Below are 20,923 nucleotides of genomic sequence, written 5' to 3'. Positions count from 1 at the left end.
AGGAGGTGAAGAGGGAAAGATGTGCTTTCAAACACCACAGTTAGCAAACTACAGCAGAATAGGAGAAAAACAGAGGTGCCAGCTACTGTATGTCTAACAAGACAGTTCATAGGGAAGGATAAACAGGAGTATTTAACCTTATATTCATGAAATCAATGATAGGAGATATTTCAAATAATGCATAAATATAATTGGTATTGCAACTGCCTTGCTGGTAAATTGGAGGAGTGGAACCATGAGGTTTGAAGAAAATGTCTATCTTTGAGAAAATATGTTGAAATCTTCCATGTAAAGATGTCTTGTTTTTTATCTACAATTCAGGTTTCCCTTATTCTAAATCAGCCTCCCTACCTGGGTATGGTAGAAATGGAATCCACAAGGTAAATAAATTACCTTTAACCTTTTAACCTTTATATAATAACACCCAATTTATTTTTAGTGTTCATATAGCAAAATTGCTTGGGACTACTTTTTAATATCCAGTATATATAGTTAGATACAAACTTATTGGTACCATTCTTTTTAAAAAGGCTATCCACTAATTTATGTACAGGAACACTATTACACATTGTTTTTGTGTTGTTCATTTCGCATTGAGTGCATTAGCTTTCAAAAGATTAGTTCAAGGTTCTTTCAGTATTGGACAAATAGAGACAGATGTTACCGATATGAAAGCTTTAATAATGCTAAGCCATGATTAATGTTTTGTGCTGCAATTGGGCACACCTTGAGCAGTAATGAGATCCAACAAGTCATTCATTTCCCATCATATAGAACTCGAATACAGATGTAGCCTGTGGTGTAACACATGTATTGAAAGCAAACACAGCTGCATGTGGGTTCCACACTGACTTATTACTTTGAAGTGATATCTGTGGGAATGCTGCATTAAACTTCATTCAGAGTCACCCTCATTCACTTCATCTGGCAAGAGCGAAACCTTTTCAGAACCAGGTACCCACATTTTTCTGTAGCAGACAGCCAACCTATTAAACAAGTATCATTTGCAAATTCTGTCTCAAAAATTTGTGTTATGGACACACTATGTTTTCTTACAGTTCTCAGGGTTCGCTCTTTTTCATTTGTAGGCTGTCACACATACATAAACTGCCCAAGATGATATTGTACACAATAGTGTCTGCTGTTCCCATTATTAAGAAGACAAAATAGAATTGTGTGATTAGAATTTGTTTACTACTTATAATATAGAAATATACTCTTTTAACTGTTTCATACTGGCTTGACCTTATTTCATTTTCTTTGGAGCCATCTGCTCCAAAGGGGCGGAGTGGTGGCTCTGAGGCTAAGGATCTGCGCCTGTGACTGGAAGGTTGCTGGTTCAAATCCCGCAGCCGGCAGAGGAATCCTACTCCGTTGGGCCCCTGAGCAAGGCCCTTAACCCTAACTGCTCCAGGGGTGCCGTACAATGGCAGACCCTGCGCTCTGACCCCAAGCTTCTCCCTGTCTGTGTATCTGTGTCTCCATGGAGAAAAGCTGGGGTATGCGAAAACACGAATTCCTAATACAAGAAATTGTATAGGGCTAATAAAGAAAAAACAAAACAAAACAATAGCTAAATACAATCAAAGAAATCAAAGGTTAATATATACTTATAGTTCAGGAAAATCATCTGGCTAATGTGACATAGTGTGCATAAATCATGCACATTACATGACCCACAGGAAAAGGGAGAACCAAAATAGGGTGTTTAAAATGTTAAGCTACAGCTCTGTCTCCTAAATGGCGCTTAACAAACTAAAAATGATCATGGTGACAACAGAAGCATCCACACCATATAGGATTATGACACATACAGTAAGGACTACAGATGTGGTTCATCCTAGAGGTAAGGTTCATACCAGGTACCATGCTTATCTCTTACTTACCTTTCATCTTTTTTTGTTCCAGATAGAAAATTTGCTTTACAGGCCAGTAAATGACATTACACAACACAACGTGAATCCACTAGCAAATAAGAAGCATATGTGTATGATGAGAAAAAAAATATATACTGTAAGTAAATTAAAATATACAATCAGTTGCCCAAATTAAGTGGGTTAGTAGCTGTGAGAATGTGAAAATGTGTACAATACCTCTGTGAGATGTATATCTTATCTCACACCTACTGTCTATTATTATATATTATATTATGAAGTAGTTCAGGTGGGTAGCTGCGTCAGCATGCGTAGGCTGCAAAGGAACAAGTAATACGCTTATTCCATGCTGAAAAATGAAGAAAGAAAACACAATGTTTCGGCCGTGGAGCCTTCTTCACACAGCCGAAACTTTGTGTTTTCTTTCTTCTCTTTTCAGCATGGAATAAACCTATTACTTGTTCCTATATTATATTATTTTGAGAATCTCCCCTTGCTAACCAGAATATGAACAGAAGCAATTTCACCATCAAATTATTGTTTGTACTTTTGTGTTATCATTTGTATAGGAAAGTGCCAGGACACATGTAGTTAGTGATATGCAGCTTATTTAGGAATCTTGAACCCATTCCTGGCTGTACTAGATTAAAAAAAGTACCAAAACACTCTTCCACACTTGTTCAGGTGTATAGTGTGTCTCACTGCAATGTACGATTCGAGCAATGCTGTCTTCCTCTCCCTGCATTCATGTTTCTCTCTGTTGGCTGGATTACGTACAGTAAAATGACTTTATATGGATAACAAGATGGTTGATTGGTATTGCTCATTTTAAACATGTTTTTAAGCCTACTACCCAATCATATTTTAATTGAAACATGTTCTGTATTGAAGTATATATTAACTAATGTCCCTATTTAAACTGTAATAATATTACATTAATCAGTCTGGTTACCTTACAGACGTGGTATCAAAGACTCCCTTTTATAGCTTGGTTTTGTTACCACTGTTGTCCACTCCTGCTCACCTGTAGCAGAATTGTCATGTACAGTAAATGCTGTTTCTGAACATATCATGAGTAGTTTGACCAGTGTTTGTGCAAGATCAGCACATCTTATTTATAAAGCAATTTGCATTTTGCAGTAATTTGCATAACTCTCTCCGTGAAAACCCTGAATCCTGACAGATGTTGCAACTAAAGTTCTGGAAAAACTAAGTGCAGTTTTGATGTTTTATTTTAACATAACCATTGCCTTATAATGTCACACAATGTAGAAAAACTGAGTTAATAAGAGACTGGATTGAATCAAACGTCCAATGATGTAGATGAAACATGCCTTTGGCAAAGAAAAAGCCATCGTCAAGTACGGAGTTTGTAATTTGCGTTTAATTAAGTGGTTTGAAGTTTTAATTCACTCTGGCCTAGGAATGAAATGGGAAACATCATCTGTTTTGTTATTTATTGGTAAAACCTACATTTTAACTAAATAAATAGGTCTGTGTGGATCACATATTTGTGATCTCAATTAATATATATAATAAAGATCACATCTTCATTAAATGCTCATTTCTGAGTATATCTGTCTGTGATTTCTGAGAATGTTCTGTCTTATTTGTTCAAATGCAGAACAAACTCATTTGATGTTGATATCCAGAGCTTGGATATCTTCTCTCTAGGATATCTAGTTATACACATGTCACCACAATCCTAACACTACCAGTGTGTCACCTTAGGTTTACATGTTTGAAGTGGCCTGTTCAGGTCTATAGGACCTCCTCTGGGATCCTAACTCTTCCATGGTATTTCCCACCTGGGAAAGCTTGCATGTTCCTCTTCCTTTTAGACTTTGCTACACCTGGCTCTACTCATACAAGTCACTGGATCTTCTCTCTAATCCTTCAGTCTCTGTCTTTATTAATCACCAGCCACTGAAGTATTCAGTTTGATTGTCTCAGTGTCACTCAATCACAATTTTCACTTCAGTAATCATTTCAGCTCAACTCTTCACTCTGCAGCTGGTCTTATAGGACTCTAAATTAGTCATAAGGACTTGCCAGTTTCCATGCAAAAGCCTATCCCAGCAGCTCCTTTCCCTCATGTGGAATCTCACTCCCCCTGAGAGCTACAGTAATTACTCATTCAGACCAGCTGTGCCTCATTCTGCAGGTTCTAGATGGATCAGATGGCCATCTTGGCTCATGGCCACACTGTTGGGCCTGGGTTTGAGTCAGGATGGTGGCCTTTTCACAAAGCCACCTCTCAGCGCCTCATATAGAACAAAGTAAAAACATGATGGATTAAAGCCTGTTGCTTAAACTGTTACCAAATATAGCCTAATATGTACTTATATGTAATTTAAAAATATTAAAGAGCTTGAATGCTGGAGTCATATTAGAAAACACAATACCACATAAAATAAGGCTTAAAGTGTGAGGGGGATAACTTTTTTAAACAACTGTATCTTTTACTGCTATTGGTTCTTGTGCTTATATGGTGCTTTTCAATAAATGTTAGTGAATTTTCAGTACATAGGAACAAGATAAAAGCTCAGAGACTTGAGCAAAATTTTAATACAGTAGGTGACAGTTCTGCAGATTTTTACCATCTCTAACTTCTTCAGTATTTCCATAATATCTTTTAAAGAGTTTAAAATTTGTAATTTACTACTGTGATGTCAGCTTTCTTTAGGACTATGTAAATACCATAATTGTTTTAAATGCTGCGTTTAAAGACCCCATAGAGGCCTGCTTTTAAAAATAACATTTTGTATTGTTGTAGAATGCTGTAATTTCAAGGTAACATCTGTTTTCTGTCTGTATTTTGGTTTAAATATATGTCATTTTTAAGAGGTCAATCATGAAATTATGCCTCTGGTGTTCTTATTTCTGCTTATCAGTGTTGAGAGATGTTTGAAATGTAAAAATGCATCTCTCCACTAGATGGCAATGTTTCTTGTTTGCAACAGAGGGATTGGTTTTCAAATGAAAATACATGTGTTCCTTGTCATAATGTTCTTCTTGACATTGTAACAAAAAGCATTTTCTTGAGGTTAAAATACACATTAGAGCACAGTAGACAAAAGCCACTTTTGAAAATACAGGAGGTTCTGAAATGTATTTTTGCAAGGCTTACAAAGTCTTATTTATTCAAACTATTATAACAAATTGTCATTACCTAAATAAGGTATAGATTTTGATACAAGTCGACTTTTGTTTCTCCATATCAGTTGCTGTATCAAATGCTTTCAAAGTCAGCAGATTCTGAGAGAGCAAAGTCTGTCGCCTGATTTTTATCAAATGACTGTTGTCTTAAAAGCTTGTTGCTTCAAAGTGTCTGTTCTTCATCCTAAAGGCCCACCATATCACATAGCGAAGCATGACCAGAGCTTTTTGAGAGTGGAAACTAAATATTTGTCTCCGAAATGCATGAAAATGAAGTCTTTCATTTGACATATATACATATGTTAGAACTGTAACTCTATACAATGAAACCATAGATTTTTTTAATGTCTAATTTTAGTCAAATATTCCAAAAACAACCACTCACAAAATTTCCAGTCACTCTATTTCCATATGGTACAGGATGTAGCCTTTTATCCTTCTGATGTACTGTACTGTATATATCTGATTTAAGCAAAACTTGTATTATATCTTTGCCTAGGCCTCAGACCTCACTTCATATGAAGCAGAGCAGTACTCCAGCTGGGGAATGAGAGGTAAGACTCTTGTAATTTCTATGGAAATTCTGAGCTGTTCCACAGTCGTCAATTACACAGGGAAAATGAATGATCATGGATAATGAAGCATGGTCATTTTTAGTATTTTCATACTCCATTTTTCAGATACCTTTATACTTCACATTGCTTTGTATCTGATTAAGGCAATTTGTAAAAGGGTTTTCAAAAGTCGCAGGTTTTAATACCAGACAGACATTTAGTTTTCTGTGCTAATGCATATTTAGAGTAGGTACAGTAATCGTAAATAATAATGCATTTCCAGCAGACGTGATCTCTTATACATTAATCTAAAGTTTATTTTCAGGTTTAAATGAGCAACTAAGGACATTTAATTAACTCATGAAATTGACTTTTGTTTTTCCTTCATTTCTGTTTCAGAGTACAAGGTGAGACAAACTGGCTACATTCCCTGAAAGAGAATGCTCAAGGCCTCCTTGTACAGTCTGAAAATGTTGGACCATTTGTCTTTTTTTTAACTTAAAGCTTAGCACTAGTGTATCTCTTTCAATTTATTTAAGATTGAAGAGTCTGTTTTTGCAATTCCAGGTTTACCCCTATGAAGTTCTCGCAGTAACAAACAGAGCTCGAGTGAAACTGCCAAGGGATGTGGACAGAACCAGGCTGGAGGTAAGGGTTCTAGATCAGATATGATTTGATTTTAGCATAATTGGCACGATGGAATGGTAGTTAGAACTCCAGATTCCAGACTGGAAGGTTGTTGGGTTAGATTTAGTTTGGACTGCCGTTGTATCCCCACTGCAAGGTCATTCACTCAAGGTTTTTATTGTGAAAGCTCTGCTGTATAAATGAGTCTACATATCACCATTGAAAATGAAAATGTGTACTAAAATGTTTTACTTGCCAAACTAAATCCTTCCTTGTGGCTCTTGCCTTGTATTATTTTGCAATGGATTTTAGTTAATTAATTTTTATGAATTAATTGTAGCATAATCTTTTCAGGAGAATAATGAGGAAGAATAGCTGCACAATGTAAGCAAGCGCATCAGAAAAGACGTGATGAATAATGTTTACCATACACTGTAAAAACATAACATTGTTGTGGCTGCATATTATTACCGTACTGTGTGTGATGTCACATTCTGGAGTCATATGATATCGGAATTTGAAATTACTTTTGCTTTGTTGTTTGAAGTGCCACAGCCTTTTGGAAAAACAACAAGTGGATATGATAGTGTCAAAGAAAATGTAATAAAATACAAGTGTACTTCAACAGATTCGAATGAACAGTACCTCTATGGGTAAAATAGTCATATTCTAAGGGCAGTGTGTACAGTAAGTGCACATTATTTTAAATTGGTCAAGAGAGAAATAAGGTAAGATAAGAGATAAGAAATGGTGTTTTATACAAAGGAGCTACACAATCTAAAGAAGAGTTTTGTGCATTTTTTAATTCAATTAGGCTTTGTTTTGGTGTCATCAAGACAACATTCAATTCAAAGGAAGTATCCTTCCGTAATACTGTAATATTCTGGTCTTTCCTCCTTTTTGGGGTTTTACTGAAGACTTTGTAATGGTAAAATTAATATAACCATCAACAGGAATTTAAAAAGCACCTTACTAATTAAGAAACTGCTTACTGTACTCCCTGTAGGTGACTGGTGCGTTACTGTAGTATTCAGTTATGCCTACCGACATGCCTACAAATAACTACCATTCATTTTCTCAGCTAAAAAAGCAGTGTTCTCATTGCTGGCTTAAATATCTGATCTACTGTAATTGTACAAGGGTTGCAATGTCCATTTTGATCTATAGGAACATGCAGATTGAACATGCATGTAATACTGGGCTTTCCAGTCCTGTAGGAGCGGAGATCCGTGGATTATAATTCCACCTCAGCTCTTAGCGATTTAAACCATCTGTTTACTAGCTGAACTTCTCCCAGCTCTTCGGGTGCTGCTGCTTCAAAGACACCTTTGAGACTCTGCAGACACATTAAGACAGCCAGCACTTGGACTGCGTTTCAGTTTTGCTGTATATTGGGTTCAATTATTGAAAACAAATTTTAACCTGTATTCTTTATTCAAGTGCCAAGGGAACGCAGGCGTGCTTTGTTTCCTGTGAAGTTGTTTTTTCCCCCCATCAACTTTGTGTAAAGCAGTTGTGAAGATGTGCAAGCAGGGATCTTAAGATTTGCTCTGTTAGTGCAGCTTTCCATTTCTGCTTAGAAGGAACTCTCAAGCCTCATACTGTAATTTACTTTCATGCAAAGTTCGAACAGCCTGGTTGGAGCTGTGGTCCTGCAAAGTGTAACTGGTCAGCATAGAAGTTTCATAGTTGGATTGGTCTAACCTCTGGTTAAAGTGTTTATTGGAATTAGATATGGTATACTAAAAGGAGTTAGCACAGGGTTGTCTTAACCTCTGCTGAATCCCACTGGTGCTGACCTGAACTCTCCCTCTCATTCCCTTGGGCTCCCTCTTGCAAGTCTACCAATTGTGTTGACTGTTGTGGGAAGGTTGTGGTATGGAGCAAAGCCATTCTGTAGGCTGTTTAGCTCTCCAAGTCGCTCTGTCCTCAGGCCTGACCCCAAGCTGAACTTAGGGAGTGTGCTGATTTCTTTTCAAAACAATCACAAAGAGTAAGTTAGGAATTTGAATTTGTGGAAGTCATCTGAGCATGTATTATTTTGCCATTTATGTTTTGAAACGTTCAGTGTTTTGACCTTGCTTTTTGAAGCTAGAGAATAGAATCATGGAGTTCATTAAACAAACACAAGCATTTCCGAGGCCATTTAAAAACGTTTTATTAACCGTTTGGTCATTTAGAAATAGGCTTGTTGTTTGTTTTGTCACTTTGTTTTTTCTTGAGTCTTTCACTTTTATGATTGAATGGGGAGCATTAATAGTCAGTCATAGAATTAATTAAGAACGAGCTGAAGAATTTCAAATACTAAGGAGAGACTGCTAAAAATTTCATAAAGGATTTGCAAAACCATAGCATATTGCTATTACACAAACTAAATGGATTTAGAATGAAGACAGCATTTGCTGTAGTGTTATTTTGCTAGGGTTTCTCAAACCACAAGAGCAGGGCAAGAAAGTAATATTTGTTCATCTCAAGTTTGCAGTAACGATTTACAGTTGTGTGCTTCGGCAGTCAGCACTGTGCCTTGTAATTGCTATAAACTGTGAATGATATTTTCCATATTAATTTACAAACTGAGTTGCCAACTAGGGAAATTCAGACCAATTTGACATCATGCAGCTGTATCACATTACCTGATACATTAAGGACAAGTTTATGCTTCCAGTGTTCTGGATCAATTTTAAAAATGCATTTGGTCATTAAATGTAGATTTATGTTTCATCTGTCCGGCTTCTAGGAATACCAGTTCTTATCAAAGATCCATGCCAACACATAGTTATACTGTAGATTACTGATGCTCAAGGAGTAATATTTATAATAAGTAAATATGAATTCATTTTGTAGAAGAAGGGGCACAGACTAATAAGAAAATAAAACATACAATATTAATTGAAGTTATTTTTCTGATTTATGTAGCCTTTTGCCATCTGCAACTATTATTATTTCCTTATAGCAGTTTAGTCCAGATAATTCCCCAAAAATAAGTGTTTTGGAATGCAGTGAATATAAGTATGCAGATCCTTTATGGTGCAACTAAAAGTTTCTCTCAGTCCTGCTTTAAGAAACTAGTGATATGAATATGGTTCTGAATTGTAACCCCTTCTATCTGGAAATTACATGGTTTCCCTTTGTCCATGTGGGGTTTCTCCAGGTGCTCTTGGTTCCTCTTACCTTCCAGAGACGTGACAGCTAGGTGAATTGGCATCGGTCTTTGCCACACTGTGGACAGGCATCCCATTCAGAGTGTAGTCCTGCCTTGAACCCAGTGCTTCCTGTTTGAAACATTGCTTAATAATGTTTAACGATGCCTTGTCTTCAAAACATGGATTTATGTGTCATTTTTGAACTCTTTAATCCATTTCAATGCTGTCAGGTATTATGTATTTGGAAAATGATTTATGATAATGACAGAATCTTTTCAATGGGCATAAACCATAAACACATTGCATTTAAGGAATATGAATATTTGTTGTTTGCTTTTTGACAGTACCATGGAGTAGAACAATGCTAAAGGGATTCTCTTTCTGCTTCTTGTGTATGAATTCAAAATTAGAAGCCAGGGACAGCTGTTATTCCATTGTTAGGGTACATCATAATCCTGAAAATTATGTTCCCAGCAAGAAACGTCAGATTTATTTTACAGTAATTTCCATACTTTCTTAGTAAAGATCTTAGGGTTGTGTGGGAATTTAAAAACCAAAAAGATAATCTGGTTTCCGACAACTTCACAGCACAGAAACTGTTCGGGTCAAAGTCCCTAATGATTTTCTAATAGTTTCTGATTCTGGTTCTCTTTCTATTCTCATTCTTGAGCTCAGTGCTACTTTCGACACTGTTAACCATGATATCTTACTTTCTCGTCTTGAGACTGTGTTTGGAGTTTATGATACTGCTTTTAAATGGTTCAAGTCTTACCTTACTGATCGCTGTCACTTAATGGGTATAGATCTGAAATTGGACTAGCGTTTCTCGGGGTTTGATACTGGGGCCCCTAACTTTTCAGCATTTACGTGTCTGCACTTGGTCAGCTTTTAAGATCGCACGACCTCAAATATAATTTCTGTGCTGCCAGTACTCAAATCTACATCCATACCAAATCTGACACTAAACACTGACAAGAGTGAAGGCATGCTTATTGGCACCCCTATCAACTTTGTAAAGCCAATGCTGTAACCCTATCTGTGGATGGTTCTGTACTTGAGCTTCACTCAAAATTGAAAAACCTGGAGATGATATTTGATTGTGCCACATATTGTCAAAACATCATTCTTTCACCTCAGAAATATCAACAGACTATGTCCTATGTTATCGCTGTTGCTGAAAAATTAATCAATTCGTTTGTCTTCTCCCGAATTGACAGCTGTAACACTCTACTCGCTGGGGTTTTCTAAATCCACATTGAACAAACTCCAGCATGTCCAAAATTTGGCAGCCAGAATCCTGACCAGATCTAGTGCAAGTGACCACATTACTCCTATCCTGGAGTCCTTGCACTGGCTTCCTGTCAGGTTTTGTGTCGACTTCAAAAGCACCATGCTCACCTATAAGGCTCTGCATGGCTTGGCACTTCAGTAGCTGTTTGAGCTACTAGACCTACTCCCCACCTTGTAACCTTTGCTCTTCTAACCCTAGTCTCCTGTCTCTCCCCCAAGCCTGTCTACACTCTACGGGTGACAGGACCTTCTCCTGTTATGCTCCAAAGCTCCTGAACTCTATCCCTAAGGATATCAAAGAGTCACCTTCCCTCAACTCTTTCAAATCTAAACACAAAACCTTCTTCTTTAGAAAGGCCTTTACTTAACTATTTCTGTTATTTACCCCTACCATATTCAATACCCCCATCAACTGTCTCCTCTCATTGTGTATTTTCCTTGCAGATATCTTAAGTATTTTTAATGGAACAAGCCAGGTCCATTAAATGTCAGTGCAGTGGAGAGCATTAGTGCATAAAACTGAATAGCATGCCCTCTACATTTCCTTTCAACTCAACCTGAAGATGCTGGCAGATGTCAGTGGCTGTTTGCCTCTTGAGGTGTATTTGTTGCATCAGACAGGCTCAGAACAGTTAAACAAGTGGAACTAGTGCATAATACATTTATCCTATATGCCTTTTTGTGTTTTTAAATAACTTTCACACTGTAGTTGCTTTTTTCTGTCTGTGTTCACAGTCCACCAAGGAACATGTGTGCAATTCAGATCTGGTTTTTAAACATTGTCAATTTAATCACAAACACAATCATCCATAGATGGTTTGCCAAAGTGCTACAGTTGTATGTAAATGAGGATACTCTCCTGAAGGTCATTTAAATAATTGATTTTCCATTGATTCCAAAGATTGGTTGAATTGTGTTACTTTAGATCTGTATGTGGAAATACATTTAAAACTCAGAAGAGGAGGCACTTCCAAAGAGTTGTGAGAGAATGACTATCCAGCCAAGCGGCCCTGTTGATGCCCTTTGTTTTTCAAGACACGACTGGATGAGATCTTATATTCGTTAACTACTAGCAACCAAATGTGTTAGATGGCCTACTCTTGTTTGTAAATGTTCTAATGTTTTTATGTCTATCTAGCCAGTTTGGTCATACATTTTGGATTTGGGAACTAAAAAGTTCTAAGGTTGTGTTAGGGTCTTGCAAATGTTGGTTTTTCAGAATCCAAATCTTTCCTGAGTTAACATCATTGTATAGGAACAGTTTTGATATAGACCAGTTCAATCAGGTTCTGTATTTTTGTAACATTTTATTTTGTATGTTATGATGTATTAAGTTAATTATCTTTATTGATAAAGATAAAATATTGTCTTTGTTACACTGTGCTAGAGCATACTGGTTATGTTGTATCTGGCCCTAGGTTTAATATTTAATTTCAATTACTTTAATTGTGAATCGTTCTAGGTCCTGGTCAGATCAATTAACACATCTGCTCAATAGTTGTTTTCTTTATCTCTTCCAGCACTGACTTTATTAGACAAATACCGGAATAAGATTGATAATTCATTGTAAACCTAAATTGTATTCCATTCCAAAATAAACTGGAAATGCTTTAATGCACTTTTATTTTTGATGTAGTTCTGTTTTTTCATTCATATTTTTATCAAGTTCATTCTGGATACACTTTTAAAAAATAATAAGTAAACCCCACAGATGTTGTGATAAACCCAAATACTAATAGCATTACATAAATCTACTTGTATTTTTTTTATGGACCCTGAGTGAAATCTCATGTCCGTCTTCAGTCTTAGAGGAGTGCATTTCTGGTTTCTTATCATTTATATTTTCCATACAACTGGAGGGGTTCATTGTGTTATTGGGTATCAATTATCTAGGCACAAATCATTCATGCACCATTTTCAGCATCTGAAGCAGATCCATCATGCCAGACTTTGTACCAGGTGCAGGTCTGGCCAGGAAATACCCAGTAGACCACTTACCAGGAAAGGAGGCAGGGAAAATAAAAGGTCTGTGCCTCAATACAATAGATACTAAAACAACCATGGTGACATATTGAATCCCTTCTGGGCTTTTCAGAGGCTATATTTGAATAAATCATTGATATTCCATTGAGTACAAAGACTGGGTGATTTGTTTTATTTTAGATCTATATGTCTAATCAGACAGATGAGTAGCAACGTATTGCATAACCTACCATACAGCAATGAATAGTTATTGGTCATTAGGTACTTGTATATCCTAACCAACAATTAAGTTAATATTGGATAGCCATTCAAATAGACTACATTTAACATACACTAAAGATCTATAGTAGCCTCATCTGATGTCTGATGTGTTAGTTTGTTTCAAAGGTGACACAATGATAGCATATATTAGTGTAAGTTTCAGTTTAACTTATGACTTCAACCAAATTTCTGGCACTTTTGAGATAAAAATGAAAAATTACCCTCTGAAAAACACGTACTGTCAAACACTACAAGGCAGCACCACAAATAACAGGCCATTTATTCTTCTCATATGGTGTATATACAGCGCCTTGGAAAGGTTTCCAGAATCTTGCAGTTTTCACATTTGTTTTTTCAAAGCTTGCGGCCATGACAGTTTGAAGTAGCAATTAATATTTGTTATATTCACAACTTAGTCCACACATTCAAAGTAAAAACAACAAAAAGAAATATGTAAATGCATAATATGGAAGAAAATGGGGAAAACTCATTATTAAATATTCATACCCTTTGCTGTGGCAAACTTAATTTGGCTGCACAAAATTGCCTTAAGGAGCCACACAGTCAGTTGAGTGGCCTCTGTAATCATGCTGGTTTTCGTCTCTCACTGTAAGGTACCTCAGTCAGGCAGTGAATTTCAAACAATGATGCGATCATAAGCACCAAGAAACTTTCAAAACAAACGGCAGGATAAAGTACAGAACATGAATCAAATTAATTAGGATATCCATCCAATTCAAGCAGAGATTTCCAGAGATTTCTTATCCAGAGAGAAAACTGATTAGGGATGCTACAGTGAGAACATTGGTGACTTTGAAAAAGTTGAGTGGCTGAGATGGAGATACAGTAGGTCAACAATATCCCAGTCACTCAACAAAGGGGGCTTGTATGGAATTGAAAAAGTATCTTCAATCCCACCTGGAGGTTGCAAAATACTGTATGTGACACTACAGGTGGATGCTGCACATTGGTGGTGGTGGAGGGGAGTCCCCATTACCTGTAAAGCGCTTTGAGTGGAGTGTCCAGAAAAGCGCTATATAAGTGTAAGCAATTATTATTATTATTATTACAAACATGTGACAAATGATGGCAAAAGATTTTGTAGTCAGACAAGACGAAATTGGAAGTTTTTGGTTTAAAAGCAAAGTATTAAGTCTGATGCCAAACCAACAGAGTATATAGCTCAAGTAACACCATCCATACCACAGCTGAAGTGTAGTGAGCGTACTGGCACACTATGGCTGCCATTGCATCATCCAGGTGGATGCTGCACATTGGTGGTGGTGGAGGGGAGTTCCCCATTACCTGTAAAGAGCTTTGAGTGGAGTGTCCAGAAAAGCGCTATATAAGTGTAAGAATTAAGAAGAATAACAATCGTATTTTTCTTTTTCTTCTTATTATTATTATGGGAACATAGATCAAGGAAAGTACTAAGTACCTTAGAGAAAAACCTGCTTCAGACACAAACCCACCTTTCAGCAGAACAGAGGCCCAAACCAAAAAGTCAAAGATTAATGTCCTAAAGCGGGCCTGTAAAAGTACCATACCCGAAAAAGGCTCCACAGCCGAAACGTGTTTTCTTTCTTCTCTTTTCAGCATGGAATAAACCTATTACTTGTTACTGTAAAAGTGCTGACTTCAAATTCTTTTGAGAATCTGTGAAAAGCAAGGGCTGATGTCCAAAAGTGATCCCCAGTCAACTTCAGAGCTTAAGCAAATCTTCCAAGAACAATGGGCAAAAATTGCACCAAGCTGGTGTGAAAAAGTGGTGGCTGAGACTACCCCAAAAAGACTTGAGCCTGTAACGGCTGCTGAAGGTGCTTCCACCAAATATTGACTTTATGGATTTGAATACAACATATTCCATTATTTCTGTTATATTTTCTTGACATTTACAGTAAGTTATCCTACTCATAATAGTCTTTAGTTTGAGCATTCAGGTTTTGAATCAAATATTAAGTTTTAAAAATGTTTGTAGGCATCATTTTGTAATCTCACAAAAAGGAACATCATTGAAAAGGGTCTGAATACTTTGCTAGGTCTTGTATATAGAATTAGATATCTTAAAATGTTGTTTCATTTGAAAATCTTTCTTGCTGCTTTATGAAGCCTGCCAAATCCATAAATGCATGTATGATATCACAGTCAAAGCAATGTGTTTGAAATTAAGCAAAAAAAAAAGTATCCAGTGCTATAACATGCAAGTGCTTTCCTTTTTAAAACTTCAGTCTACGAGACTGCAGTAAAGAACATTTTATGAGACTTCATAGTAAACTATTTTTCAAACTGCAATATCTGTAGGTTCTTCTTTTCTGAGTAAAGCCTCTTGCCCAAAAGGAAGCTGAGCTCTGAGATCAAGCCTGGGTCATGCCTCTAGCTGACTGTAACTAGGATTACTTAAACAGCACCAGCACACAATTGGCTAAATGCCCTTGAGGGTAGGGTGGGATTAGTTGGCCAGCACTCAACTGTAATCAGTGCTGTTGATATGGAATTTGCCTCTCCTCAAGTCAGCACTGAAACTCCAACATTGGACATGTTAAAAAGATGAGGTGAAGGTAGGCGGGTTGGAGGAGTCTGCTTCAACTCCTGCATTCTCCCCCGTCTGTGGTCACAAGGCGTGTAGCAGTGAACCAAGAAAAAACACAGTTGGCTATTCTACATCTGGTGGACATAACAAAAATCACTACAGTATGTGTTGATTCTGTTTAACAAAACTGAAGTGTCTAGTAACATTGTTCTTGTTCTCACATATAATTGAAGTGTTTAAAAACAGACTGCATTTCAATTTTTGTAAATATTTGCACTTGATGAATTTACCTTAACACTTTTTGTCATTTTTGTTGTCGTTTTTTTGTGATTTAATACCCTTTTTAAAAATGTTTCAAATTCTCAGAGGAAACTGTTTTACCAGTTCAAAGAAAATGCACTGGATTGGATTGTGAGGAATTGCATTACATGCTTCTGTTCTCAAGTCAGATGAGAGAAAACAATCACATGTCTGTTTATAAATGCTGAATGATTTCCAGCCAGAAAGATTGTCGGTGCATAATGAGAAGTTAAGCATAAATACTGTGCTGACTGATGGCTGATGTCACAGTTTATGCATTTCAGTGTTTGTATGTTCCTTCCACATTTCAATCACATTTGTGGGAGTATGGGAGAAGGTACAGTACATAGCTATGTCTTGAATATGATACCCTGGCTTCTTTCAAGAAATGTCTGGATGAGATCATCAAATCGGTTAGCTGCTCACTATTTCACTGCATTTGAAGAAAAAATGTTGCATGTCTGCTCCATCGTATAGTGTGCGAAGCTCTGTTTAAATCTGCTTTTCTGTTTTGTTTTTCAGAGGCATTTGTCCCCAGAGGAGTTCCATAATGTCTTTGAAATGACGATTGAAGAATTTGATCGCTTAGCCTTGTGGAAAAGAAATGACCTTAAGAAGAAAGCACGTCTTTTCTAAAAATTAAAAAAAGAAAGAAAATGGAATCAAAATTGTTGCTTAGCTTCCGTCCTGCCTGACAAAAGTATATATTTACTTTCTTGCAGAATCGTCACTGTTAGAATAAAAACTAATTGGAAGCCAGCAGGGATACAGAGTAGCTAAAGTTGCATGGCCAGCTTTGTGTTTTACCCAAGTGTGAGCCCTGGTCTTAGCCATAACCCTTTCTTTGCTGGACAAATATTCTTTCTAATCCGCACACAGGTCTTTGTTGCAGTTGGTACTATGAAGTAACTCACCTGTACACAGCTCATTTTATTAGATACATTGTCTAATTTTGCTGCAGTACAGACTAATTAAAAGTAATTCAGCATCCTAAGGCCAAAGAATGGATGAGGAAAGATTACCTTTTTATTTTGTATCACAGAACAAAGACTAAGCACCTTACTATATTTTTCGATAAACCTTTTTGTGCAAAGATTGAAGTGTATGTTTCAAATTGACGAAGGCTATATTTTTAGTTGATGTATTACTATTTATTGGAGTGCTGAAATTCTCTGAAATGGTTAGTTGTATTGAATACATGATTTATTAGTGAGACTGAAAACAAAACGAGGGAAACTGCCCAAGAAATTCCTGTTTATCACAGAAATGCCTTATTAGTGGCACTACCAAAACCTACATATGCATTTGCAAATGGGAAAGACTGATTGAGGTCAGTTGTGGTTGCTACTGTATGTCACCATGAAACAGCAATAACAGAAATGCAGATGTACTTCTAATTTAATTTTTTCCAATAAGAGTTACCTACTTCCCAAAACCAACCAAGGGGTCATTATTGTTGAGAAAAGGTTTTAAGTAAAAAAGCCTTTTCAGAACCCTGAACACTAACTTTGAGCTTACACAAAACTTGATGCCTAAGTACAGCATGTTTTACATGTCAATAGGTAGAGCTCAGCAAGGCTAGGGTTTCCTACAATACACAGTGATAGTGGTTGTCTGGAAGAGAAGGGCTCTAAACAGGAATTAGTATGCAGTGGAATGGGGTGAATCAGTAAACCTAGTGATATGTTTTTGTGTTTCTGCCAGGTTATGTCAGCATGATAGCAAGCATGATTTTAATTGGGAACATTCCCATGATTTTCAGCTGCTGTGTTTTATGGCACACATACTGGACAGAATAAAATATTGAAATGGCACTACAGCTGGCATGATAGCATTAAAATATTCCGTAAAAGTGCACAGCCGGTGTTCTGATACCAAAACAGAAATCCAGTGCTAGTGCAGCAGTAGTCTACCAGTAACAGCACATATTTACAGTAGGTTCCACGACACTTGTTTTTGTAACTACTCACAACACTTTGAGCTATGTTCACTTATTGGAAATCTTAAAATCTTTGCTTTGCTTGCTCCATAGACACTGCGTTTTGTAAAGCTACCAGATAGACCAGGTTAACAGCAGAGGCCTGAAATATTTTCTACTCTGTGTTTTTACTCCCCCAGATATTTTCTTAATAGAATTCCACAATGATAAATTGTCCTCTGCATTCATTTCTTGCAGTTATTTTAAAAGACTGCCTTCAGACACACTTCAGATCTTATGTTCCCCTTCCATTCCCTCAGACATTGGTTTATCAAATCTAAACAGACCATTTGCATCCTGACAGGCAGACGTGTTATCTAGTTGTTGAGATCTGGACTCAGGAGAGCAAATCATGAGTTCAGGTCCTGGGTAGGACACTGATTTTGTACTGTTGATTAAAATATTTCACTCCATTAAATGCCCTGCTGTGTAATGGGTCTTCAAATAAGCACAGACATTTATTCACATTTTGTCATTGTGAATAAACGTCTGTGCTTACTTGTTCACAGAATTGACTTATCTGGCTAAATGAAGGGTTGCAAATTGTCTCTATTATCCCTAGGCATATGCCAAAGTACACTTACAATTCATATGATTCTCTGAAAATTGCAGTGTACAGGATAGTGTCCAGTGTAAGTTTTTATAAAAGGCTGGTATGTAATTTCAATCAAGAACCTGAGAGTGTGGGTTTAATCAAGACAGTCTAATGTGTAATCTTTCTTGAAATCCGTTCATTGCATTTCTTTAAGATTATAAAACATATTTAGGACAATCTTAGTGTCGTGTGATCACTACATTACTGTACATAATTCTGTATGTAACTTAGAATTCACTTAAATCAGGGGCCTGATCCTTTTTTTTCCCTAAGATATAATACTCACAAGTGCTTGTTTGCTGTTATTGTAAACCTGTATAAAGCAAGCAAGAAATAAGTACAGAACGCGGTCTACATCTGTGCTTGTTAAATCTGAATATACTGTATTTGAACATTTTCTTTAGGATGACAAGGGCAGACAGTTTTCAGTTTCAGTCTAAACCAGCTAGTTCATCATATGAGGCAAATTTAATAAATGAAGACAAATGCTGTGTACTTCAAAAAGGATGTGGGATTTACATATCTATTTTTATAAACATCTTTAAGTGTCTATGTAAACTCCAAACAGTTCTAAAAGTAAAGAACATACTTGAAGCACTAATTTTAAAAAATGTCATTTTCATGTACAATTCAATACAGTTCTCTTTTTCTGCATATTTGATAAAATACAAAAAGGCAAAAAGGCTAATAAATGTCATGTGATGCAGAAGTATGGCAAATGTTTAGCCAAGCTTTATTTCTTTGTCTTAACATGCAGATTTAAGTATTTAAGTCATGTTTATTTAGCCATTACAATGCCTGAATTATTAGGGTGGTTTTATTTTGCCTTTATGCCTTTATTTCAAGTGGATTTGTGTTTCAGCTCATTTTTTACAGTTCAGAACTGTTGCATATCAGATACGCCTGGCTGATTTTTAAACCGTACTCTAACAGAAAGCTGCCTATTGAAATCAGTTGATAGCATATTTGTATTGTATAGAAACAATATTAAAAGTGAACAGTGGGGGCTAATATCTTGAGCTTAGACAATTCAACATTCTTGCTCACTCAGGCTCTTAAGTCTTTAAATTTGAAGCTATAAACAGTAAATGCTAATGTCTTGGATTAGACAAAAGTAAAAATTTTGCTCAATCTGGTCTTATAATCCTTTAAAATTGTTAAAACCATAGTTTTTTCACATTCTAATTATTATGTTTGCGTCTTATCCAAATTAACATTGTTTCAAAGAAAAATTATATGATTCATCATGTAGTATGCAAAATCCAAAATTCTGGTAGTATGCTTCTTAAAGGAAGGATAAATTGCTTCTTATATTGTACACGATGTTGTAAAAACTTTCTTCAGCTAAATGTTCACCACAAATAAATCTCAAACTAAGTGAAATCTATTGTGTCCGAAGTGCTATTGCATTTTACATCTGCATTTGTACTTTTTAGCACCTGCGTCTATAGTCTTTGATGTACATGTAAGGGTGTCTATCAGTAGGAGCAAATATCAGTGAAATGTTGCTCTTTTCCCATTCTGTTGCAAACATTGGGTCAGCTTGTTGATTACATGATATTTTCTTATATACAGTACTGTATGTGTAAAGAAAGAACAACCAAATGTAACATGTTGTCATTACTATTAATGTTTGTATTTGTGGCACAGCAATTTGAAGGTAAAAGGTCAATATGGCTTTAAGCCTTTTTCTTTTGCTTTGCTGATTTGCAATAAATGCTTATGCTCATCTTATGTTTCATTCGTTTGAGTATTAGTCATTCTGTCAAAGTATTTTATAAATCACATAATGGAAAGTGGAGATTTTTTTTCCTATCAAAACTAAACTCTATTCCAAAGAAAAACATCTCACAAAAGTAAACACTTTCACAGTCTATACACTTTCTAGCAATATACTGTATCACACTACCATGAAGTAAAAGCTCTCCAAAAAAGGTGATTGTCCTTCGTCAATCATAGTAAGTGGATGATGGGGCCAGATTTGCTCAATGAGAGAGACCCTCTGAGCCCTACTGCTTGCTTTTGTCCATTAGTCCCTGTACAGGGCCCAAAGTCCTTTCCAGTGCTCCCTCGCCGTGGGGAAACCCTATTTGGCGACATCATGCTTCATCCTCCTTCTGAGGTCCGCCAGGATCCTCTCCTCCAGCTCCCTTGCTCCCAACTCTGTGTTGTGCCGGGTGAGAGTGTTCCTCGCGTTCCACGGTCCATGTTTCATGAGGGACACCAACAGTCAAAGCAGGTACCGGTTGGTTCCAGCCCCAGCAGTTTGCACTGTTGCATTGTTCTCACTCCCAGGAGTCGCAAGGTGTTGTCCATCCTGCCCCATACTGCCTTGGCAAATGGGCAGCTCCAGAACATAATGGAAAGTGGAGATACCAGGTCCATGTAGACACATTATTATTTACTGTAAAAAGACATTTTATGAATCCACAACATTGGACTTTATACACATTGTGCTTGTTAAGTTTATGGTGTTATTTTTTTCACTTTGGGAATCAATGATGAATTTTGAGGAAGACTCCGGATTGATCAATTTCTAGGAAGAATGAGTAATTCAGTAAGCTTAGAAGAGATCTGACAATCAGAACAGTGCTTAGTCCTGGTAAAAGTCATGATAGCAAGAAGCCTT

General features: G+C 36.6%; 1 protein-coding gene across 3 annotated transcripts in view; it reads left to right on the top strand.

Moving 5' to 3' along the window:
• ablim2 (actin binding LIM protein family, member 2) overlaps positions 1 to 20,035 on the top strand; it is a 103,989-nt gene extending 83,954 nt beyond the window's left edge. For all 3 annotated transcript variants that reach the window (XM_088629367.1, XM_088629359.1, XM_088629376.1), the window contains exons 19-22: positions 322 to 380; positions 5,533 to 5,587; positions 5,987 to 6,235; positions 16,244 to 20,035. In XM_088629367.1, the coding sequence (XP_088485493.1) occupies positions 322 to 380; positions 5,533 to 5,587; positions 5,987 to 6,021 (149 nt within the window). In that variant the 3' untranslated portion in view covers positions 6,022 to 6,235; positions 16,244 to 20,035. The remainder of the gene's footprint in view (positions 1 to 321; positions 381 to 5,532; positions 5,588 to 5,986; positions 6,236 to 16,243) is intronic.
• Positions 20,036 to 20,923: the final 888 nt, after the last annotated feature.

The sequence above is a fragment of the Lepisosteus platostomus genome, chromosome 1 (assembly GCF_059453375.1).
Source record: "Lepisosteus platostomus isolate fLepPlt1 chromosome 1, fLepPlt1.hap1, whole genome shotgun sequence".
In the NCBI taxonomy this organism is placed as follows: Eukaryota; Metazoa; Chordata; class Actinopteri; order Semionotiformes; family Lepisosteidae; genus Lepisosteus; species Lepisosteus platostomus.
The sequence above is the reverse complement of the archived record's forward strand: the minus strand, read 5'-3'. Positions and strand labels throughout refer to the sequence as shown.